We start from the raw sequence: 25,827 nt of genomic DNA on the forward strand, positions 1-25,827 counted from the left end.
ATAATAAATATGCAGCATTTCAAATTAATTCTGTATGAGAAGCATTCCATGCCAAGCTTGGAAAACCAAGGATGAGGTATAAAATGTAGACAAAAATACTTTTGACAAAATGCAGTTTATCTTTCTATATCTATAATTAGCAATACAGCTGAATGATGTATGTAAAGTATTTTTTCTTTCCCTTTTCTTTTTTATTAATATTTTAGTACTACTGCTAAAGTTCTGATGAAAGAATAAAGCATTCATTAGCCAAATTCAAATGATTAGAACACATCACATAAATTCCATTGAAGTTGGAGTTTTTGCCATAGAAAATGAAAAACACATATAACCTATGATAGCCCAATAGACAATCAGAACTAATATAAAACCCTATTGCTTCTCATTTGCAAATCTTGCAAGATCTAAGGTAACTCTAGATCATGTGAGTTCAGGTGATGCATGTTATGTACATTTGTATAGATATTAGCAGAGATTGTCAACAGTCTATCTCTCTCTGGGACTGGGAATCTCTCTCTTTCTCACAGAACATGAGTTTGAGAGCTGGGGGACTGAGAGGAGGAGCTGCAAGGACCCTACTTCTCACCTCATCTCTGCCAAGAACAAAAAAAATCAGCCTTAAGCCATTTATTATACGCCTAATGATTTTTTATTTTTATTATTATTATTATTACTGAGACAGTTTTTGTCCCACATACAATTCAGTCTTGTGATTAAACAGGACAAAAATACAAATAAAAAGAAAGATGGAGTTCAAATAAATATACAATAAAAAGCTAGCTGGCATTTTAAAAGGCAGGAGTGCTCTGTCTGGATAAATACAGCACACAGGTATGCATAGGAACAAGGGGGAGAGTTCAAAAAGGGGGGGAAGGAAGAGAAGTAGGCTAGAGCTTGGAAAAGTTACTTTTTTGAACTACAGCTCCCATCAGCCTAATCCAGTGGCCATGTTGCCTAGGGCTGATGGGAGTTGTAGTTCAAAAAAGTAACTTTTCCAAGCTCTGATGGCCGAAGTTTCAGAAGTGCCTTGTGATTGATGGGGGGGCGGCAGCAAGGCAAGGAGAGGCAGTGGGAGGGGCAGAAGGGGCCGCAGGGGGGGAAATGCCATGGGGGGCGGAAGGGGCCACGGGGGGGCACACACACACACACAAATCATCGTCACTCACCTCCACAGCTCTTCGCCATTCTGCTGCTGCCTTCTCCTCCGTTGTCCTTGCCCTGGCTTTTTCCTCCGGTGTCCATTTTTTCCTCTCAGACACTAGCAGGCCGTGCCTATTCACCTCTTCCGTCGTGCCTCCTAACACAGATCACGAGGGAAGAGAGAGTCTGCGCAGAGGTCCAATCAGTGTGAGGCACATGTCTTGTGTTAACCAATCACAGCCAGGAGCTGTCTTCCCCTTGTTCCCGCCCCCAAGTAACGTCCAACCTAACGTGGAAACGTTGAAGTTGCAGCTGAAAAGTAGGGAAATTACTAGTCGTTCCATTACTTGCCAAATGTAATGGAATTACCCACTCGTTATTTAAAATTGTAACTAATTACAAGTAACTCGTTAAAAATAACGAGTTACTTCCAAGCTCTGGGAATTCCACAGGGTAGGTGCTGCCACACTAAAGCTCCGTTTATGTGCTGTGTGAAGTACTTTCTTTTGTCTGTCATGAACAGCAGCTCCATACATTTAGGGCAAAGTATCTGGCTTTAATCCCATTTACGGGCATTCTATGTGCATACATGGTTGGAGAGAGTACAGAGGAAACATTGTACTGGATTAAGCAGCTTGTGTAAAAGCATATTAAATGTCATAAAGGGGAAGGTTGGATATGGAGGAAGGACTGGAAACCTGTGGCCCTCCAGATGTTGCTGGACTACAGCTCCCACCATCCCTGACCGTTGGCCATGGTAGCTGGGGCTGATGGAATCAACAACAGCTGGAGGATCACAGCTTCCCATATAGGAGATGAAATGTTATGTATGAACTCAAGAGGCGTTATTTTATTCATTGCGCCCATTCTTGATCTGCCTAGTGGTGCAGTTAAGACATCTGTGACACAAAAATAGTGAGTTACTTCCAAGCTCTGATATTTGTAAACATTGTTTGGTTGACAAACTGCACTGCAAAATTCGGATAAGTGCAAATTTTGAAGGATGGCTGTGTTTCTGTTCTCATATTGTTTTCGAAAGTGCGGATTTGATAGATTCAATTTGAAATGTGAACTGAATCAAATTTCTCCCCCATCTCTACTGGCTGCTGCAGAGTGGATCTTTTCAATAGTGCCTCTGCCAGTGGAGGCTAGTTCTTAGGGCAAGTGAGGCACTATCCCACCAAGTTCAAGCTGCCTTCAGTAAGACCACACTTGCCTATCTCCTTGCTTACAGCCAGTCTAGGGGTGGCACTAGCTGTCACCCTCCTCTTCAGTCTGTGTTGCTTCTGTAGAACTCAGTAAAGAGGATGATGGGGACAAAAGAAAAATTAGATAGCTCCACCTATCATTGGCCCTAGCTCCACTAGCATTTGCTCTGGCTAAACCAGGGTTGCAGCCTTCTGGGGTCGCAGAGGGTTGTAGACCTGGGACTTTTTGGGGAGCAGGGTCCCAGCCAGGTCATCTATGTGTGAGCCAGTCAGCATGAAAAGGGGGCATGTTAGCCATTGAAAAAAGTCCTTGTCCTTTCATGCTGATTGTAGCCAATCAGAGTGAAAGGAGGTAAGTCAGCCACTGAGACTATTCTTCTCACTAGCTAACACACAGCCTCCCCTTACATTGGCTCCTAGGGACATCTTTTGTAGTGGAGTGTGGACTTGTGAGATGACAGAGAGAGCAAGGGAGATGACAGAAAGTGGGAAAGGGGGCATGGCTGTGAGGGGGTGTGGCATGACTGTCATGAAGGGAACCTGCACTTCTGAATTTGTCACTACACTGCTGTCCTAAACCTACTGTTGGCCTTGCTACCTTTTGCCCTACCATCAGCCTCCACTGGACAGCTCCGCAGCTTTGAATGCTCTGACTAGACAGGTTTGCTGTCACCCACTTTAATGTCTTTCTGGTATAAAGCAAATAACTTTTTATTTTCACAAGCTTTTAAACTTTTTGTTGTTCTGCTGTACTTTTATTCTGCTATTATAAATGTCTTGTTTTTCGTTCATTTTACTGTACTATTTTTAATTATGTTTTTAATATTTAATTGTAAGCTGCGTTGATAATGTATTTGAAATATGTGGTATAAATCTATATAATACCGTAAAATTGCATTAAATGCAAATAAGATGCCTTCCCAATCTTTCCTGGAGGTGATGATGATGATGATGATTTAGTTCAGTTTAGTACAGTTTTATACTTTTAATCCTGAATTGCTTAGGACAACCCTACTAGAATAAAATTGTGTCAAAAATTACACACATCATGTGTTTTGGAAGTTTCCCCTCAATAAGGTGTAGAATCATAGCAATGAAGATAGCAAATAAGGTAGGAGCAATGACGCATCCCTGTTTTATGCCTGATCCGACTCTGAATGGATCGCTCTGAAAGCCATTGTTATCCAAAATTGTTGCTGTCATGTTGTCATGAAGGAGTTGCAAAATATTCACAAATTTATCAGGGCATCCAGCTTTCAGAAGGATGGTCCAGAGAGCAGTTCAATTCACAGTGTCAAAGGCCTTAGTCAGATCAATAAACTCCATTTATAAAGGTTGATTCTGGTCCCGGCATTTTTCTTGAAGCTGTCATGCAGTGAAGATCATGTCCACTGTCCCCCTGGAAGGGTGGAAACCATTTTGAGATTCAGGGAGGGCATCCTCTGAGATCGGCAGGAGGTGATTTGCAAGGATCCTTGAAAGGATTTTACCTGCAGTAGCAAGAAGAAATATACCTCAATAGTTCCCGCAATCTGTTCTATCACCCTTCTTAAAAAGGGTGATAATTATGGCGTCCCTAAAGTCTTCCGGGATCTCCTCCCTCATCCAGATTTTTTCGATGAGTTTATGAAGTTGTTGTGTAAGTTCAGGCCCACCTTCTTTAAAGACTTCAGCAGGAATCCCATCAGGTCCACTAGCTTTGTTGTTCTTCATTTGATTGATGGCTTTACTGACTTCATCCAAATTAGGGGATACTGCAAGCTCGTCTCTAGTTTGTTGTTGTGGAATTTGCGAGAAGACTTCATCAGCCACGATAGAGTTACGATGAAGGAGGTCGTGTAATGCTCTTTCCTGCACAGTGCAATAGACTCTTTATCCTTAAGAAGTTTGCTACCATCCATTGAACGTAAGGGATTTGTACCATAATTTGTTGGTCCTTTCTGGCATTAAAAAAGCCCCATACATTGTGAGCATCTGCAAAGTGCTGGATTTCTTGAGCTTGCTTTGTCCACCAGGCGTTCTTAAGTTCTCTAGTTCTTTTTTGGACCTCAGCCTTTGCACTGGCATAGATGTTTTTGTTAGCAGCACAGTTAATGTCTTTTTGCCATATCTGGAAGGCTTTCCTTTTCTTGTCGATGATATGTTCAATCTCACTATCATTCTCATCAAACCAATCCTAATGTTTCTTAGTTTGCTATCCAATAGTTTGTTCACATGCTGCAATAATGGATGTCTTCAGTTTAATCCAGTGTTCCTCGACATTGTCTGGGAGTTCCATCGGTAGATGTTTCTTGAGAGTTGTTTGAAAGCAGACTCGCTTAATAGGATCTTGAAGGGCATGGATGTTCATTTTACGCCTTGGTTTTCTTCCTTGGAGCCTACGTTGAGGAACAATATTAATGGCCATAGTGGATCAAATTAATCGGTGATCTGTCCAGCAGTCATCAGCACTCGTCATAGCCCTAGTGAAGATAACATCTCTGGCACGGACACTTACATAATCCAGGAGATGCCAGTGTTTTAACCGAGGGTGCTTCCATGATGTTTTAAATTTATTTTTCTGACAAAAGAGTGTGTTTGTAATAACAAGATTATGCTCTGCATATTTAGTCAGAAGTAGAATGCCATTCAGGTTGCTATTGCCAACTGCTTGTTTCCCAATGGTTTCTGGCCATAAATCAAAATCACGCCCGACTCTTGCATTTAAATCACCCAAGAGGATAATTTTATCCTCCTTAGGTATCTCTGCTAAGATGGTGTCCAGCTGCTTATAATAATTTTCCTTGATGTCTTCATCAGCATCTAATGTTGGTGCATAAGCACTTAGAATAGTTGCCTGCTGGTTTTTGGCAAGTAGTGTTTTTAGCTGGTAATGTGTACACAGCTACTGGTACAGAAATACCTGTGTGTCTGTCCAGAACAGAAAAAGGTAGTGGTGGTGGATGGAGGAGGAGTGAATGAGGGAAAGGATGAAAAACCACAACCAGATCCATTTTGTCAAGCACCACTCAATGATGTGGATGGCAAGCAGCAGAACAGGAATGAATATCCATGAGTGAAAAAATGGGAACAAGAGCACAAGAAGAGCCCTGCTAGATCAGACCAAAAGCCCATCTGTTTCAGAATCCTGTTCTCATAGTGGCCAACCAGATGCCCCAATGTATGGAAGCTAACATGCCAAATTTGCACACAGAAAAATTGGAATTGTATGTCATTCGTGATATAAGGACCCCTTCTGGAAGCATCCTAATACTAGCATAATGCCACTATAACAGAGTCACGACATCAGCTGAAAGCCATCACAGCAACACTGAGCAACACTCCCACAAAGTCCGTTTTATATTGCTGTTCTGTTTTATTAATTGTTTTATTTAATTATTTTATAAAATAAATATTTATTTATTTTATTTACTTAGCTATTGTTTTATTAATAATTTAAACTGTCATAGTTTTTAAAGGATTTATGTTGCTGCTATTGTAAGTTTTTTGTGTTACGTTTTTATGCTGTGTAGACTACTGTGATTGGGCTATGCTCCAAAAGATGGCCTATCCCTGGTAACTCTAGTATGCCTATCAATCCTAGGGGTGCTTACTAACAATGCCACCATATTAGCCATGCAGGGAAGGTGCCAATTAACTCACAGAAATCGCTAAACAATCTGATACAACACACAGCCTGGTACATACCTGCATACACTCCACACGGAACATACCACCTCACTCTCTCCAGTGCAGAATGCCATGGTATAGAAGGCAGATAGATAGCAACTGATACTTATAGCCACATGCTCCAGGCCTCCCAGTAAATAAGCATTTTTATTGTAGAAAAGAATAATACGTATTTAAAGGAACATAATAAAATGGACATATGTAATTGTGTACACCTCTGGCTGGGAGCCACCAGATTATATATATAAAATAAGAAAGAAAAGCTGCTGTGACAGCCAGCATCATCCCCATGCCAGCCCAGGTGCTGAGAGCGGGCCTTTTGCAGCTGACCCCATCATTCGCCATACTCTAGGTAGACATTTGAATGCCCCTTGGGCTAAGGGCCCTGGACTAACTGCATTACTTAACTTGAGCCTCTAATTAAGCCTAAGCATGTGTAACTGAAAATAATGCCTATCACTTTCCTGTTTAACCCTGTCTCCATTTCTCTCCCTTTGCTCTGTGGTTTTCCTCTGTTGAAATTTGGGTTGTAACCTCCTCGGAGCAGAGATTGTTTGTCTTGTGGCTTTTAAAGCTTTAAACACGGTAGCACGAATACAAATAATAATAACTTCATTGTGGCAAGTCACTGGCTGTAATCCAAAATTGTGAGTGGCTCTCACTAACCTGGTGCCCTCCAGATGATTTGGGATACATCAGCCCCAACCAGCATGGCCCTGCTGGCTGGAGCTGATGGGAGTTGTAGTCTAGAAGATCTGAAGGGTATGAGATTGGCGAAGGCTGCTCTGATACATGTGCAGCAGCAGAACATTCCAGTCACTGAAATGCATGGGGCAGCCACTGCTTGCCCAGAATTCTTTCCATATATAAGTCATTACTACACACACCCCAGAGCTGCTGGATCAATGTAACATTTAAAACTTTTATCTGGGAAGAAAGAAAAGCTCACATGGTGAGTGGGATCAAAATTGATGACGCTCAAGTGACAATATACCCTCACAACTTGTTATTTCTCAGAATTAAACCTGTAAAATGGCCAAGTGAGAATGCTTTTCAAGATTCCTGGCTCTATTCCTAATTATTGTTATGTGCCTTCAAGTCAATTACGACTTATGACGACCCTATGAATCAGTGACCTCCAACAGCATCTATCATGAACCACCCTGTTCAGATCTTGTAAGTTTAGATCTGTGGCTTCCTTTATGGAATCAATCCATCTCTTGTTTGGCCTTCCTCTTTTTCTACTCCCTTCTGTTTTTCCCAGCATTATGGTCTTTTCTAGTGCATTCCTAATTATACTGAGTTGGTTTTCTTATCTAAGCTACAGGTCACAAATGCATCACATATTTTGCTGGTGGCAATTAACAAATTAAAATACCCTGAAGCCTTGTTAGAATGCCTACTCTCTGATCCCCATCTTCAGTGGATTCCACAATTAATTGTCTTTCCTAACTAGCTTCTCCTGACATCATTTGCCTCTCCATTATTTAAAGAGGAGCTGTAGCAGATGTCAACACTCTTCCATGCTATTAACCTCAGAGTGAGCTTCAGGCACACAAAGGGTAATTCTCCTCTAGATGCCCCTATCTAGAGCTAGGGAAAAATTGTCCCTCACAAGTAGAATTTGAAGAGTTCCCTTGGCTCCTGTTTATAAGACAGGCTCCAGTTATTGCCAGGATCAACTCTGCCCACTGACAGATAATGTTCTAGTGGGAAAACAAAAACTGCAAGACAATGTGTAAAGTGTCCTCCTGAGTACAAAGGATAGATCATCCCAAACATGTAAATTGAGACTTTCTCTTTCTAAATGTATGAATAAGCTTGGGCAATTCTGTTCTGAAGCCAATTTTTAAATACATGTATAAACAAATACACTTTGTATTGCTATTCTGAAAAAATAGATAAAAAGTTATACGAACCACAATTAAAATATGTCAAATATGATTTATCATTAATAAATTAAGGGCTGCTGCTCCACATGGAACACTAATGACACAATTGCCATTGTGTTGTATCATGGATGAACATGTGAAAGAGACTGTGTGAGGAGAAAGAGTATCAACACTCTGATCTTGATACTCGAAGCACACATGGAGGTCCAACTCCAAATCATTGCTCCCCCCCCCTTCACAACTATGTCAGAATGGTTCTGTCTGTGCAGGAAATGTAGATATGAATGCATAACAATTCCTGTCATTGTAGTAAATGGGGAATTCTGTATGTGCATGCTCTAGATGGTCCAATCAGAACACCTGCTGCATACAGGTTTACTATCCATCTGTAACTGCCTTATTCCATGCATACTAGGCTCTGGTATAGCAGCAGGCAAAGAATGACGCTGTGTAGCTGAGCTGAAATGTTGTCTTTCAGAGATCTTGGTTACTGAATTTCATTAAGGGATTGGGGAGGGAGCATCACTGTCAGAAATGGAAATAGTAATACACCAGACAGGGGCCCCAATTTCTCTTACTCGCACAATTAATGGAATTTATGACCGTTTCTGAGATAGTTATTTCCCATGTGTCAGGGCAAATTTGAGGCATCTGTAATGTACATCTGATCTATGTAATCTGCACTGTAAACATCTGGAAATCTCTATTGGTGCAATGCTACCACCACCCTTCAATACTAACAATCAGAAAAGGAGCAAATATAGCTTACTATACTTACTACAGTACACAAATGCTTGGGGCTGGGCACTCTGAAAACTACACTGTGACTATTGCAATGGGTGCTGTTCTGTGTGCCCCTATGTCCTTCTCTCCCCACCACCTGACTGCTGGTACATTGCTTGTTTCTACTCTTGCATTTTATTGTAACACGCAAATCTATATATCAATATTTTTTTTCTGAGATAGCAATGTCCATCTGAGAATTAACAGATGACTATTGCCTCTGCACTTGCCTCCCAATGGCTAACAAGGAAGAAGAGCATGTTAGGATTTGGGGCAGAAGAGATGAAACATGGCAAATGGTGTAAGCAACACATACCCAAAATGTGCAAAACAGGAAACACTGTCAACATAGCCTAAAAGAAAACAAGGGAGGGGGAGTTGCTAATATGGATTCAGCAATATATATAAGATAATCTTTTTCTTTCTTTTTTTCTTTTTGAAGGGAGGTATATGTACTTTCTGAAGCCTGCTCAGCTCCCACCCCTCACCACTACTCCAAAATAATCAAGGTCAAAGAAGACTAGAAACACTTATTAAAACAGTTACCAGCCAGGAAAGCAAAACATCAAAGTCTCAGTATTTTCATAAACAGTCATTTACATTAATTACAGAGGTGCTGGCCAAAATACCGTATGATTAGTATCATATTTAAATGCTTTGTATATTTTCTGGTTTCAAATTAGGAGAGAGTGGTGTGTTACAACATTTATTTTCTATAGGTTTAGTTACACCTACCGACTAAATGTGAGTCTTAATTAGTACAACTGGAATCCTCAAAAATCAAAGTAGGAAACTTGAGTAACAAATCTACTTTTCTTGCAGTGATCTCAATATCTTGAGCATCCTCAGACCAGTTTAAACAGATTCTAAGCCCCAAACATCAAATGCAAAGATGTATCACTGAACCCCAAAGTCGAGATCATTCAGACCATGGTATTCCCAATCTCTATGTATGGATGTGAAAGTTGGACAGTGTTTTGTACACCGCCCAGAGAGCTATTAGCTATGGGCGGTCTAAAAATGAAACAAATAAAATAAAATAAAATAAAAAAGCGGATAAGAGAAAAATCAACTCATTTGAAATGTGGTGTTGGAGGAGAGCTTTGCAGATACCATGGACTGCAAAAAAGACAAATAATTGGGTGTTAGAACAAATTAAACCAGAACTGTCATTAGAAGCTAAAATGATGAAACTGAGGTTATCATACTTTGGACACATAATGAGAAGACAAGATTCACTAGAAAAGACAATAATGCTGGGAAAAACAGAAGGGAGTAGAAAAAGAGGAAGGCCAAACATGAGATGGATTGATTCCATAAAGAAAGTCACAGACCTGAACTTACAAGATCTGAACAGGGTGGTTCACGACAGATGCTCTTGGAGGTCACTGATTCATTGGGTCGCCATAAGTCTTGAAGGCACATAACAACAAGCCCCAAACATAGCTCTGTGTGTTGATTTAGGCCACATTCCACAACAGATAAAAGGAACTATAATCCCTTTCAAATATAAGTGAAATATTTCAACATATCTAAATATGAATCTTGTTCATATCTTGTATTTCTTTGATTCGGCATTATTTTAGACTTGTTTAACCTCTATTGTCTTGTGAGTAGGACTAGGACAAGTGATGGATCTTTCCAATCAGCCATGTTCATGGGAGTCTTTCAGACTGAGTACTGTGAGTAAAAGTGAACTGAATCAGTGCATCTGACACACACAAGTTAGTCACACAGGTGTTTTGTCAACATCTGTGCTGATTCCTGCTAGTCCAAACTATTGGACTGGCATACATGCTATGTTCGGTCCCAGACTAAAGCACAGTCTCTCTTTTAATTGGTGTCCATGTGGATGGGGGCTATTTTCCCTACACTTTTGTTGAACTGCAGCTGTTAGCAGCCATTAGATCAGGATCATTGGCAGTGTGCAGATCTGTGGGAGGGTCCTGCTCCCCTTGCTCCACATCCTAGAAGACCTCAGATTCAAGTTCTGGGAAAGGATGAACCCTGACGCTAACCCAGTGGGGCTTACTTCTGAGTAAAGATACATAGGATCAGGCCACATATTATCATGTTTCTCACTTCTATTCATTGCTTTGGTAGCTGGGATGAAGATTACTTACATCCTGATCCTATACAAGTTTACATAGTAGCAGACAGTAAATCATTTTACGTCCAAACATTGCGGTATAACTGGGTTGTGGATCAGCTTGTTAACACTATATAAACCTGTTTTTATTCATTCATCCAGTCATTCTGGAATGTAGACTGACAACATAAATGAATCAATATGCTTAAGAATGTAAACAGGCTTAATAAAAAATAATGTCCTTGCCTTTAAACACCCATTTTTCTTCTAAACAGATGTTATTTTTTAAAAAAAGAAATGCACAAGGCCTGGGTTATTGTTCTCAATTTCCTAAAAATCTTGTCTAGACAACTGCAAACATTGTCAATAAATGCTTTATCAGAAGATATTTCATATCTCTGGCAAACCTCTGCTCTGGTGATTCTTAGTAATATAATTGTTCAGTTCTGGCACATTTTCAGGAAAAAAGATGTAGTCCTCTTTTTCACTTCCCACAATATCATTAGTTCTCCAACCTTTTACAATATTTTAAATATTTCTTAATATAAATAATATTTCTTAATATAAATAAATAAATAATTTTCTGTGCCTCCCTTCCAACTGTAATCCTGTTGTAAACATACCAAATGGTCCAGGAATCTCCATAAAAAAACACCATAGTCAGGAGACCTCAAATCAAAGGAGATGAAGACAGCCACTTACACACTTGAACATTACAAGACCTGTTTTCTACATTGACTGTAGCCTTGCGTCTCTTCCGGTAAGGATATGGAAGTCCTCTCTCTCCAAGTAAGAGCGGAAGGAAGCAATACACCTTGCGCTGAAGTTGCTTGGATTAAGGGTATGGCTCTTTGGCCAGAGCCATCCTGGGGATGGGGAGTAGGAGTGATCTTCCTGGGCCTCATACATTGGTAGCCCTGTGGCTGGCACTGGCAGCCCCAGCCAGGAACCCTGCTGACACTTTCTGCCAACCCAGTGAGGCTCTCCACCTTCATCCTTCCTAGAGCAAGGCAGGATGGGAGGGGGAGTAGCAGCAAAACAAACAAACAAAAGTAAGGCGGGGGGAAGGTCAACATCAACAACTAAGCCAGGGGGAGAGGCTGCTGCTGCCACCGTGAAGAGGAAGAGGGATGGCGGCAGCAGCAGGGGTGAAATGAAGGCAATGGAAGGCACATGGTGTGATTTGCCCTGGGCCTCCACCTCCTTAGGGATAGCAGTGTGTGGGCAGAAACTACAGTTCAAGCAAGGTCAGAGATGTCAGTTTGAATCTTGTTGGAAGTCACCTATGATGACTTAGCATGTTCTTTATTAACAGATGCACTATTGCTTACGAATTATTGTTAAGAACTACTTCAAAATAGTAACAATTTTATTGAACAAATGTTAAGTTCAAGGGGTTGCTTGTCTTCATTCTGACAAAAACCTCTTGCAGAAACAACATCTTGCATAAGATAGTAAGAGCTGCAGAGCACAATCCCATGCATACCACAACTTCAGACATACAATCTGCAGAGGAAAAACACTGGGCCTGAAAATGTAGGTGGGTAGTGAACCTCAGGCCTGATGGGGAGCAAATGTGGCCCTCCAGGCCTCTCTATCTGACCTTTGCAGCTCTCCCCAGGCTACACCTCTTCTTCCTAGGCCACACCCCACATTGGCCCTATTTCACACCCTGAGTATTTTTGCCTGGCTGGAATAGGTCCTTGAACTCTGAGAATGTCTTTTGTTAAATATTGGGATGAAGGATACAGTGGTGTGCGGGTGTAGAAAGAAACTATCCTACTGTTCAAACATAAATATTACATTTGTTTCTCTGTCCACTTTTACTTCTGGCCTCACCTACCAATGGCATGTAGCCCTCAGAAGGTTGACCCCTAGGGAATGTGGCCCTTGGAGCAGTTTCCTTACCCCGCTGTAGAGCGTGCTTACTGCTTATCATGGTGCCAAAGATAACTTATTCCATGTTGTTTGTGTATGAATAAATTTGTTTGGTGCCTTCATTCTTTTAAATCGATTTTTTTTGTTGGTTGGTTTTAAAAATTGTAAAATACAGATTTCACATAGCTTTATAAATGTAATCTTTAAAAGTGTTTTAAAAGCTGTTTGGGTTTCGTTTTCTAATAAGGATGCTACTACTGACCGAATCGAAGTTGAAACGACATTCATACTCTGCGGCGATTATTCACCCTTCAGGATAAAAAGTGCCCCCCTCATCCCTCCATTTGTTTTCTTTTAATTAACAAGAGGTGATGTCCCCCAGCCTGGGGAAGGGACAAGCGTTTCTCAAACATGATACGAAGAGCTGGGGCTGTCTGGGCTTCTCCCTCACTTTTGTCCATCCTCAGAGCAGTTAACCCAGGAAAGGCTACACCTAGGTGTCAAACCACCACTTTTGCCTCCCACAAGCAGACCTCCGTAGGAGCCCGCTGCCGAGGAGAAGTCAGCAGCCCCAAGTAGAGCCGGGAGGGCGGCTGAGAGGTCAGGAATTTTGCAGGACAGTCTGGAGGTTTGGGAAGGCTGCGGTTAACAGAGTGAAGGAACAAGCCCTTCAGAGCTTCTCTACTCCTCACTCAACCTTCGCCTGAGGGTTTATTATTTCAGATTCTTCCCTTGCATCAATTTACAGCCCAACTCGTGAAAGAGGCGGGGAAAACGAGGGGGGAAACGAGGCGGGGGGGGAGTTGCTGGGGAGAACTGTGAAGCCAGCAGCTTTCTATCTTTTTCCAAACTGAGCAGAGATTGGAGAGGAGAGGCAGAGGCTGGTCGTGTGAGTTCAGGCCGGTGGGGAGAGTGTAAACTCTACAACTCTTTGAGGCAGCTGAGATAGACAGAGGGAAAGAGGTTGGTGCTGCTGCTGCAACCAGTTAGCCAGCCGGACAGCCAGCCAAGAGTTCCATGCATCTACTGATCAGAAGCTCCAGGGTGGTGCCCAGCATGAAAGTCCAATAAAGGAGTTCTGTACAACTGGAACAAACTTCTCCAGCGTCTGAAAGTTTCCTATGTGGCTGACCTGTGTGCCAACATGAAAGGTAAGCAAGAGACAAGGCATATGGCGCTTTTAGAAAGTGTTTTGGAAGGAGCTGGGCTGTGTGAGTATGACTCTGTCAGCAGTGAACATGTGGTGCTTGTTGAGGGAGCAAATATTTTTGTAAGAGTGTGTGTGTGCACGCACGCGCGTACAATTGAAGCTATAGTAGGTCTCTGCTGTAGTCCATTAATGATGAAAACTGCCATTTGTTCTTTAAGAAAAGTCTGAGCTCAGCTTCTTGCAAGTTGTTTACAGGTTCCCCGTTCGGATATTTTTATTGGAAAAATCTGTTCAGGAGAATGGAGTGCTAGCTCATATAACAATTTCTGCTTTCCCCAGCGCATATTTCTTGACCACCTATCTTTTTTTATCCCCCCCCTTTTTCAGCCCCCTGCAGTTTTTCAGAGAGCACAGTGGGGGGTTGCCAGCATTTCGTGATGTTCTTAGTATTGCTTCTAGACATCTGGCAATGATTAGGTTCTAGCAGAGGCTTAACTGGTTTGTGAAATATATTTGGCATTTTTCTCCTTCCTCAAGATCCACAGACTGGAAAATATTTGGTCTTTACATTACATGTGCTAAAGTCTGAAGTTTAAAGTCTTGCCTTCGCTTTTGAATCACACTTTGGCAGTAATTCATTGGTTATGCCAGTTGTGGTCCATACCTTGTGACTGCGGAGTGCCACTTAAATAATTAAGGCTCCAATCTTATATCCATATACCTAGAAGTATATCCCATTGATATATACAAAACCTGTGACTGGGTACTAGCTTGTTGCTTAGGTTGTGCTGTTTAATTCTGGATGCCAAGAGGGCAGTAAATATTATGATAGCTTTTTCCAGAGGCCAATAACAACACCATGGGATCATTGACTTAGCTTGCCAGAGAGGTAGTCCATGGGGAAAAGTATTTTATTTTACTGAGCCAAACACATATGAAAATAAGTTTTGAATGTCGTCTTGAGGGAAGGACTGTACAGAACATTGGAGATTATTAACCATTCAAATTGTCTGTAGAGCCACCAGGGTTCATATTTCCGATAACACATGGTACTACCGGGATTGACGTAGGGACACTAACAATTGGGAAGCAATGTACTTTTGTGTAATGCATAACTTACAATGTTCTTGTCAAGTAAGCCCATCATGCAAGTTTCTTATTTGGGAAGGAGGAGAGAGGAAGTTACCTTAACACTCCTTATTCCAATTGTTAAAGTGCCCTGGTCCCAACATAATTTTTTCATTGATTATATTGCCTTTCTGTATAATTTAGGTCACATGTAGATTTTTATGTAGTAAATGTATTGTACAAAAACTTCCTGTTCCCTTGACTGGTACTGTTTGCACGTGATAGGCTGCATATATGATAAGCTGCCACATGATGGGAGATTTCAGATAGCTGAAGCCATCAAAGGAAAAGTATTGTTTTAATGTTACCAAATGCATTATTTCTGCCTTGTTAATAGTCAATGCTGTGACATCTATAGCCCAAATGTTTGCCTGGAAATAAGCCTCACTGGGTTCAGTGCTACTTACTTCCAAGAAAGCGTGCATAAGATGGCAACTCTAGTGAGATTTTTCATTCTGATAAAGTAAAACTTTGAAATATTGGAGCTTTTACTCTCTAGGAGTTGCAGTGTTTGTAATGGTGATTCTGTCTGCGTAGGATGGTTGCATATTCTCAGCCTCCTTCATGGGCCAAATGACTCTTTTACTGTAAGAAATTTCACAATCCCTTTGGAGTGTTTTTCCAGAAACGTATAATACGGCTAGTAAAATGAAATCTTTAAATTACAAAGTTAACAAGAAACATTCTTCAATGAAAATTTGAAATGAGCTGGTAATGCAAGAGTTATGAAAATCATAAGCAGTGCCAAAGCCACTTTCACATCTATTTTTTTCTCCTGTTGCATCTTTAACTCACACATGTGGCTTTCCATACTTTTTTTGTTTAAATCCTCTCCTTTGCAAAAACTTGAGCTTTTAAGTATAGCATAATCACATGTTCGGTTCACGAGTAACAGAGCTGACCTGCTGTATGCAGTAAACAACTGTCTCTTCTTGCATCCAACTTCCCTGGGCAGCTGAATACTAACTAAATAATTACATCATTAGTGATTTCAAAATTGGGTTGATCCAGTCTTAGGGCACAATCCAACTCATATTTATGCCGAGCTGAGGGGAGATGGATATGGCAGATTCCCGGCAGAGCCAGCAGGGTCCTGGCTTAGCCAGCCTCCACCAATAGAAGCCCCTCACCCTGGCTTACCTGTAGCGGAGCTGGGACCCAGCTGGGGTCTGCTGGGGAAGCCCATCCCAATGGAAGGGGTGGTGGTGAAGGCCAGCATAAGGCCCAAAAAGGGGAGTTCTAGGGGCATGTCAGGAGGGGCCAGAGGGACTTACACAACATCTATATATATCTGTTTTTGTATTGCTTCTGTGATTTTCTTGTATTTATTCATATTTGTTGTACACCGCCCAGAGAGCTATGCTAGTGGGGCGGTATAAAAATCCAATAAATAAATAAATAAATAAATAAATAAAATAACATCCAGCTCCCATTCAGAGCACTCGTGCAGGTCCTGTTCTGGGCCAAAGTTATGCCAGGAAAAAGGTTTGTCTAAGAAAAGAATTACAATGGAAGTCTATGGAGAATGCTTACTCTCCAGAAGGGGTATTCATGAGAGCCAGCTTTTACTTTCTGGTTCCTGTGTGCAGCTCCCGGCTGAGCCTGCATTCAGCTGGCTCAGAGGCTCCCAAATGGAAAATGGATCCCGTGGACCTTCCCACCGGCTCCCACCAGCCCCTCTTCTGCTGGCTTCCCATGAGTTGGATTGCTCCGTTAGTTATCTTTAGAGTAAACCCATGACTAACTTAAGTCCCATTGATTTCAGTGGCTCTGCTCTAAGTAACGTTGTGTGTCAAACTAATTTGGATTAACAGGTGAAGCACCAGGCAGGGTGCAATGTGTGATGGTTGGGCTGTGTCCACTTTGGTGGGTCAGAAGTTGTGCTTGGTAAAACAAGAAAAATATTATTTGTGAAATGTACATAGCTGTTGTTTTATGTATATTAGGTTGTAATTGACCAAGTCATACTCAAAGTAGACCCAATGAAATCATTAGACTTAAGCGAGTTGTTGTGATTTAACTTAAATCCATTTATTTCAGTTAGAGTACTCTATGACTGATCGGATATAGCCCATTTTATTTAATCCAGCCTTTCAGGCTACTCTGCTCTCATAGGGCAGTGTACAAGACTGTAAAATTAAAAATGCAATAATTACAGTTTCAGTATTTGAAACCCATAAAATTAAAAGCAGCAGCTAATTTTTCCCCAACTATGGCACAATTCAGCCAAACACAAACTGGAAATGAAAACAACTTCAGAGTTGTTTTTTGTTTCTGTTTTTAAAAACCAGCAGAAATGAAATCCTCCCTTGGGTGGAAGTTCCAAAGATGTGACTAGCCAAAGAAAAGGCTTTGCCCTGCCATGCCAGTGTGGTGTAGTAGATAGAGTGTTGGATTCTGATTTTGGGAAACCAAATAGCCACTTTCCCATGAAACCCACAGGGTGATCTTAGGCCAGTCACCATCTATTAGCCTAACCTACCTCACAGGGTTGTTGTGAGGATAAAATGGGGAGGAGGAGATATGTGCACACCAACTTGAGCTCCGTGGAGGGAAGATGGGATATAAATGTAATAAATACATACATACAATACTCACAAGTCTGACAGCTTTCACTGGCAGAATTCTATCACCTAGGGAGGCTCATACAAGGATAGGTAGTCCCTTGGATAATCAACCATAGGCATTCCTTTACATAATCTATACACACTCCCCTCACCATTTAGGGCTTTAAAGTCAAGATCAGCATGCTGAACTGGGCCAGAAACTAACAGACAACCAACGTAGCCAATGCAGAATAGAATTAATATGATCTGAGTGCCTAACTTCCAGTAGCATTCTAGTTGCCACATTCCGTACCATTTGCAGTTTTAGAACTGTCTTCAAGGGAAGCCCCTTGAAATTTTCTATTCTGAAGAGATCTGTCACATTAACGTTTAAAACAAAATTTGAAAAAGTGCATAACATTGTTATCAAGAAGATCCAGTCTTCCTTCGGTCACCATTAGAAGTATTCTATATTTGGGTTACACAGCATGTCTCCTCAACAAGCAGTTCAGTTTCTTTGCCAAATTCCAACTTTCCCTCCAGCTTTCTTCATTTAAGGCTGACTTTTAAGAAGGAAAAAGGTCAGAAGGTTTTTTTTTTTCTTATGAGTGAAAAGTCATTCTCCTTGAATCCAGAAGTATTTATTGCTGTTCTGTCCTGGATCAAGGCCAAAGTTCAAATAGCTTTTCTCTTGGGTTAAAAAAAGCAGGTCCAGAGTATAGTAAATTTGCAAATTGTTATTAACTGCAAACCAAGGATTATAATGGAAATGATCTAGAAACTTGAGGTTCATTATACCTACCCCAAAGACTTGCAAATGGAACATATGAGCAGGTACTATAATAGTATGATGTAATGAAGAACACATTCTTAAGTATGCTACTATGTGATCATAAAATACGATAGCAATAAAACAAAACAGGTATTTGTTGTTTCTTGGAAATGGGATAGGGGGAGGAAATAGAAAATAATTGTGATTAATGGGAATAGACTTACACATTCAAGTCCACTCAGTTGGTATGGACATGTTGAGATCCTCAACTCACATCTTCTTCATTCATTCAGATTTAGGGACAACCCTGAATCCCCAGCAAACTTGAAACTCCCCCATGAAATAAATGGGAAAAACTCCACCCCCTGTCCCAACATCTCTGTGTGCTCATTAGAGCACACACACAGATTGCTGGATCAGAGCCATTAAAGTGGAAGTGACAGTATAAATTTGTTCCACCACCCTAATGCAAGGCATATTACACCTAAGCATTTGTAACAGGTAGCTGCTTAATCTTTCCTTCAGAATCTCCCGGAGGCGTTATTTCACATGTTCCCTTTAGGTAGCTGCTTCTTTTACTAACCTGCTCTTTTAGCTAGGTTTACCACCACATTTAGCTTAAATTTACTTTTCCCATAATTTAAACCCATTGCTCCTTGTCATATTCTCAGTAACTGTGGTAATCAATTGTTTTCTCTCTTCTTTCTGTAATTTGTCTTTTAAAATGTTTGGAAACTGCCATGTTAACTCTTTAACTAGCGTGCTAACTTCTCCCCACACTTGAGCCCCAGCAAATTCTATTCAGACACATATTGCCTCCAATACAGGAGGTAGCATACAGCTACCATGGCTAGTAGCCATTGATAGCCTTATCCTCCATGAATTTGTCTAATTCCCTTTTAAAGCCATCCAAATTATTTCCTTTTTTATTTGTATAAAACTATCTCACCTTTTTAGAGTTACAGGTTCATGATAGATTTCCTTTATTATTCTTTCCTAAGTTCACCATCCTAAATATGAAGTTCATAGGGACTGTACTAAGTTTGGAACACAGACATGTCTTTGGCCTTGATTTGTCAATTGTGATAACCAGCCAATCCATATCACTTGCTAGGAAGTCTAATTTCTCAAGTTTTCTTGAAAGAATATTATGTGACTTGACTTACTCTAAAGCCTTGATGAATGATTCTACTATATTTGCAAAATGCTTGCTTTGCAGTTTGCAGTTTGTTTTGTGTCACAGCCAGTTTTATTTTGTTCTGGCACCTGGGCTCCTACTGGGAGGAAGGGTGGCGCAGAGTGGTAAGCGGTGGTAACGCAGCCGAAGCTCGGCTCAGAGCCGGAGTTCGATTCCAATGAAAGGAGGAAGTCGAATCTCCAGTAAAAGGGGTCGAGGTCCACTCAGCCTTCCATCCATCCGTGATCGGTAAAATTTATTTATTTATTTTATTTATTTATTTCATTTGTATACCGCCCCATAGCCAAAGCTCTCTGGGCAGTTTACAACAATTAAAAACATTAAAAACAAATATGCAAATTTAAAAACACATTTTTTAAAAAAGCAATTTAAATTGTTGTGACTGGTCGCTGATGATGGGCTACTGCCAATTACTGCATTTGCAAAATATATAGGACAACGTTTTCAAACAAAAGTAATTACACATTTATAATTCCATTTTTCAAACATAGTGCCTAACTCTTAAAGAGTTTTATGTAGTATTTGGAGAAACATTTTTGGCTGAGAGAGAGAAGTATACACATTTTTAAAATGTATTTATTTATATACTGTCTTTCTCAGGCTCACGACACTTTGCATAAATACAGTAAAATCACCCAGTTATATAAAACACACTGCAAAATTCTGCAAATTCAGCAGCCAGAAAACATAGAAATTCAGAGCAACCTCTCATCAAGTCAGCCTCCTGAAATAAGTGGGTCTTGTAGCTCTGTCTGAAGACTACAAGATAGAAGCTAGCCCTGATTCCACAAAAAGGGCCACTCCCATAAAGGCTCTGCTCATGGCAATTTATTATTTTGTCTCACATAATAAGGGTATATACTATTTATTATATTACATTACATATTCTAAATGATAGTTATTCTCTTTACAGTAATGCCTCAGTTAACAAAGTAGATGCATTCTTGGATATTACTTCTTTAACAGAAACTTTGGTACCAGAGGTAGGAATCACATGGAAAGAATAGGGATAGGTTCCTGCTCATAGATGGTGGGGGCAGCTTCAACAGGGGCTTTAAAGGCAGCCTACCCAGCACCCACCCATTCCCACTCCTCTCTCCCCTCCTTCTCCTCCTCTGGATTGTATTGGATCCTTCCCTCCTCAGCCCTGGGCGAAAGCAAGAGATCTCTTTAAAGCAAAGCAAACACACAGGCTGGTCAGTTTCACTTTAAAGCAAAGGCACAAGCTTGAAAGTATATCATAGCAAAGCAAAGCTGGTCAGTTTCACCTTTTAAAAAAAGCCTTCCTTAAATGGAGCTTGTTCCTGGAGGATTTGTTTACTGAGGTATTACTGTATTTATATTTAATAGTATACCATTTGCCAGCACATATTTTGATATCTGAGCATTTCTAACTATTTAATTAGGAGACCATAAAGAAATGAGAGATGGATGGGTCAACAAGAAGAGGTATGTGGGAGTCAGCAAAGCATTTGGTCTCCAGCCCAGGGTATTGTGATCAGCCACAATTTTTTTTTTTTTAAAAAGAAACTTTGGATCTCGGGCTCCCTTTGAAAGCTGTTCTCAAAACCTCAGGGGGGGAAACCAGACAGGAGCAAAAAGAAAATCTGCCACAGACAAGACAATTTTAAAATGAATTGTCCTTTGATAGGTTCTGCTTAAGCCAGTGATCCAAGCCCAACTCACAAATGTAAAAACAGGAACACACCACTGCAAGGGAGGAAAACCCATTCAGGGAAGACAAATTAGGCTGCTTGTATGGCTGTGCAGGTCATTGTACACAGGGACCAAGGAATTAGGGGTAAAGAAAGGCCGGGGATGGAACTGGCAATCCCACCCCATATATATGGTCTGCCTAGTAAACATCGCAAGACATCACCCTAAGAGTCGGAAATGACTCGCACTACAAGTGCGGTGACACCTTTACCTTTTTATATCAGTGTGCCCATTCTTTGTGACCTGCCTGACTTTCCATATACTGCCATTTTCCTTTTTTGATTTTCATATGTGATCCATAGTTTGTGAAGATACATAGGGTTCTTCACATATTTCACAGCAGCCCATGCTAAAGTGCCCAGAATTGACAGAAGTCACACTGAGCAATTGTCTCAGGAATAATCCTTTTGAAATCAATAGGATTAATCTTGTGCAAATCATTTCAGGATTATTTGACGAAAGTGTATTTCTAAAAAATATGGTTTAAAACGCTATAGACGGTCAAATGGAATTATAACAAATCCACACTAACAAAGATATGGGAGATACAGGAAAAGTACATATATGTAATATGAATCAACACTAGATTTGCTGCTAAAATGCACAACACCCAGAACTGTTATTGATTTGTGTTAGGGGTAAAACGAAATTATTCTTGGGATCCTCTCTAATTGTAAAACTAGCATCAAGTGAAGAGGAGGACTATTAAAATGATCAAATCATTTTATTAAGTAAATAGTCTGGCAAATTCTGCTAAGTACCTCCTTTGCAGGGGCAATATGTTACCACAGAAAATAAATAGCAAATAAAGAGGGTATGTCTTTCTTTCCCCTCCTTCTGGCTGAAGGTGATGTCATTGAGGTGTTTGTGTGTGAAAGAGAACAATAAACTGGCAGTTTTGGAGTCCCACAGAGTCAGAGAGAGAGAGAGAGAGAGAGAGTTTTAGATTCTGGAAGCTAACAGCAATTGGGGATGGCTGTGTCCTCTAGAAAACTGATGGGAAATAGAGAACTTCAAAATTTGTTGAAGTTAAGCTTTATCTTCACTTCTCCTCAACTTGCATATATGTGCAAATAAAACCATATATCATGAAAATGCCATAAACCTCCAGTGACTTCATTCCAGGGAGACGTAGCCAGTGAAGTTCTCATTCCATGAGAATTGACCGCATGTAACAATACCAATAAAAGTGATGCAAATGGGATGATACAAACACCCCCCATTTGCTGCCTCTTGAATGCCTCCAGTGTTGGAGAGCTCACCACCTCCCTAGGTAATTGGTTCCATTGTTGTACTGTTCTAATAAAAATAAACTCGAGTCAGCAAACCAGAGGGATTGGAATCCCTTTGAATATAATGCTGGATCAAGCTGAAGATCAATCTAGTCCAGCATCTTGCTTCCCACAGTGGAAACTACTCCCCATCCAGCAATACCAAGCAATATATACACACACAACCTCCCCCTCTCTTCAAGAAATCTCACCACTTGCATTTAACAAAAGCTTTAAAAAATTCTTCTTCCCACCCAACAAAAGAATACATACCACACACACACATCTACTGTCCCCCTGCACTGTCCCCTTACAACTCCCAGACCTCAAGAAAGAGCCAAGAAGGAAGCCAATGCTCAAGCAAGCAATAAAACACAAATGACTTACCTCCTCTTCCAGGAAAACCTGTTGCTGATTTGTCTCAGTCAGTTCTCTCCTTTCACATACACACAAATTAAGTAAAAACAATGGCTGCTACCAAACCCTATTTTTTACTTCTGCTGTATAATTTCTGAAAATGAGGGAAGGGAACAACCAGCAAAGGACAGACTGGAAATTGGAAGAATGATTGACTGGGGAAGGGCGGACACAAGCCTGCCCTGCCCTCTCTTTTTTTCCCCTGAGTCTTTTGATATATGAGTGAGTCCATTAGCTACTTAGAGAAAAGGTGGAGGAGAGGAAAAATGGATGGACCGTTTGTGCCCTGCCCTGCCTAATCATGCTTGATTTTTTAAACCGTTTCCCTCCCAGGAGACAGAGGGTAGAACCATCTACTTCTACTGAGAAGCCTCTCAGTCAGTAAAAATGTATTAATTTTACTGTGGGTGTCAGTGAAAGACTGGCCTATGGCTTTGGAGGTTTGGGAGGGTTGGAGGTACAGAATATTGGGAGGTCTACACTCCCAAGATTTGCCCTTTAGACCACTTTACCCTTCAGAGCAGCCTTTCTAGCTGTGCTTCATAAAAGAAGGTATGCCTGGCTACAAGGGCTGGGGAACTGGGAACACAAGCCTGCATGGCCTTGGCTAGCAATACAAATTCATGTAATACAGGGGTGGAGAATTCCTCCCCACAGGTCCCCCATCCAACTTGTGGCCTCCTTTCCTCATCCTGCACTCGCATGCAGCAATTAGGATTATTTTTTTTAAACATCCATTGATGCCATAAGAAGCTTTTTTTAAAATTCTAATCACAATACAGGAGGCATGGGGGGCTGCTGGAAGGAAAGAGCTAGCTCTACTCCCCAATGAATATGTGAACCCAGTGAAAACTCCATTGCGTGGCTCGAAATTGAACTTGAAATTGGCTGCTGTTGGCTACAATGAGAAGCTGTTCCCAAGCAGTGGGGAATCTTCATGGAATTGGTGAAGAAGGGGTTAACCCTCCTCATGGTCTGCAATGTCCACAAATATCACCCCTTCCCTGGGAGACCAGGGTTGGAATCCCCACATAGCCATGAAGCTCACTGGGTGACCTTGGGCCAGTCACTGCCTCTCAGCCTCAGAGGAAGGCAATGGTAAACCCCCTCTGAATACCGCTTACCATGAAAACCCTATTCATAGGGTCGCCATAAGTCGGAATCAACTTGAAGGCAGGCCATTTCCATTTTTCCCACTAGCAATTAGGCCTGGAAAAGGTCCAGTGTTTTTCTCAAGCTTTGGAGCTGGGGAGGTATTGTGTACAAGAGAGAGTATGAGTGAGTAAGTGAGAGGACAGAGTATCTTGGGAAGTATCAGAGTGATGGAATGAATGAATGGCGGTATGTTATGTGTAAGAATGGATTATGTGGGTATTATGTGTATATGGATGTGTATGAATGCGTGTGTGTATAAATGTTTATGGCTATATGTATATGAATGGGTGTATAAGAGAGAGAGCGTGTGTTGGCCCTCCCATTTTTGCATGGCTGTGCCACCACTGGCATGTGGCTTCCTTCCGGGAAGGTTAGCTATAGTGGAATATGGGTCTGATGTAATATATAATTAATTGACAGACTTAAATCCCACAAGATGTTGTGATATAATCTATAACAGAGCTCTCTTTTAAAAGAAAAATTAGACATCTTCATGGCGGGCAGGTATGTCAGTGAAAACTACTCATAGTGTTTTTTTGGAGCCCCATTCTGAATTTGGACCCTGTTGAACTTCCAAATATATTTTTGGGGAGTATGCCTTCCCTTGAACCCTACCTACAAGGTCCCTTCTCCTCCCACTTACTTAACTTGCAGCAGGGACAGATGGGTGGTCTTGTTGGAGACCTTTGTACAAAGCCTCTCTCCCTTTCTGTTGTCTGGAATGTTGTAGTGGCAGCACCTAAGGTACCAAGAGCCCTGGAAAATGTAGTCTAATAGACTTATGTTCCATGAGAAAATTGTATTTTCCAGGACTTCTGGCACCATTGTTGCCCAACAGTCTCCCTGCCTGAACTGACAGACCTGGTCTCAGAAATGGTGCTGAGAATTCCGAGACTGTTGCTTCTGGGAGACTTCAATATCCATGCTGAGGCCACTAGCTCTGAGGTGGCTCATGACTTCATGGCCCCCATGGCATGGCCACTGATCCAAGATGTCATCAGCCCAACGCGTGTGGCAGGACACACTCTGGATCTTTTTCAGCCTGGCAGGAAGTGGGTGATCTAAGGGTGGGGGATAGTAACATCAGTTCCTTGTCATGGTTGAATCACCTTCTGTTGAGAGTTAGATTTTATGAAACATATTTCTGCGGTTTTTCAAATGTCCTCTTTAGGGCGCTATTCCATTATCTCATCTGGCCTCATGTTGGGCACCATCTTGATACTGGCAAGGCTGGCCCCTTCTTGTGAATGCACGGGGGTAAATGCACGGGGTTGCTTTCTCCTGTTACTCATATCTACTCAGAGTCCTTATATATTGAACGTTAGTTCACCTAAGCTCACAGGTTTCCAACACCAGTTGTCTAGAGTATTGAGCCTGCTTAGTGTCAGTGAAGGTGGCAAAGAAAACATACTTTGCTACTTCCATTGTATCCTCACTGTGTTATCTAGCAGAGCTTTTCTGGGCAGTGTGGAGCCTTTTACAGTCTGGCCCAAAGGAGGTGGTGGAACCTATGATGGCTTGCTAACTTGTTTGCAAAACACTTTGAGGATAAAATAGGTTCCATCTGCTGGGAAGTTAGAGCAGCTGAATCTCAAGAGGTGTTCAGAGCACTGTCTAGTCCCATTGTGTTGGATGAGTTTCAGTTGGTAGGGCTCGAGGAGGTGGACAAGGTGCTTGGCTCAGTGTGGGCAACCACTTATGCTCTTGACCAGTGCCCTGCATGGCTGATAAAAACTAGCAAGGAAGAGATGGCTGGGGCCAGATAAGTGATTAATGCCTCCTTGCAAGAGGGGGTGGTTCCCGCCTGCCTAAAAG

The 25,827-nt window shown here is 41.4% G+C and overlaps 1 protein-coding gene across 2 annotated transcripts in view; it reads left to right on the top strand.

Annotated features, from left to right (window-relative positions):
- The first annotated feature begins 13,481 nt into the window (after positions 1 to 13,481).
- Positions 13,482 to 25,827, top strand: part of COLEC12 (collectin subfamily member 12) — a 169,867-nt gene continuing 157,521 nt past the window's right edge. For both annotated transcript variants that reach the window (XM_061596699.1, XM_061596709.1), the window contains exon 1: positions 13,482 to 13,810. In XM_061596699.1, coding sequence (XP_061452683.1) covers positions 13,804 to 13,810 — 7 coding nt within the window. In that variant the 5' untranslated portion in view covers positions 13,482 to 13,803. The remainder of the gene's footprint in view (positions 13,811 to 25,827) is intronic.

Source organism: Rhineura floridana, chromosome 1, assembly GCF_030035675.1.
Source record: "Rhineura floridana isolate rRhiFlo1 chromosome 1, rRhiFlo1.hap2, whole genome shotgun sequence".
Classification (NCBI taxonomy): domain Eukaryota; kingdom Metazoa; phylum Chordata; class Lepidosauria; order Squamata; family Rhineuridae; genus Rhineura; species Rhineura floridana.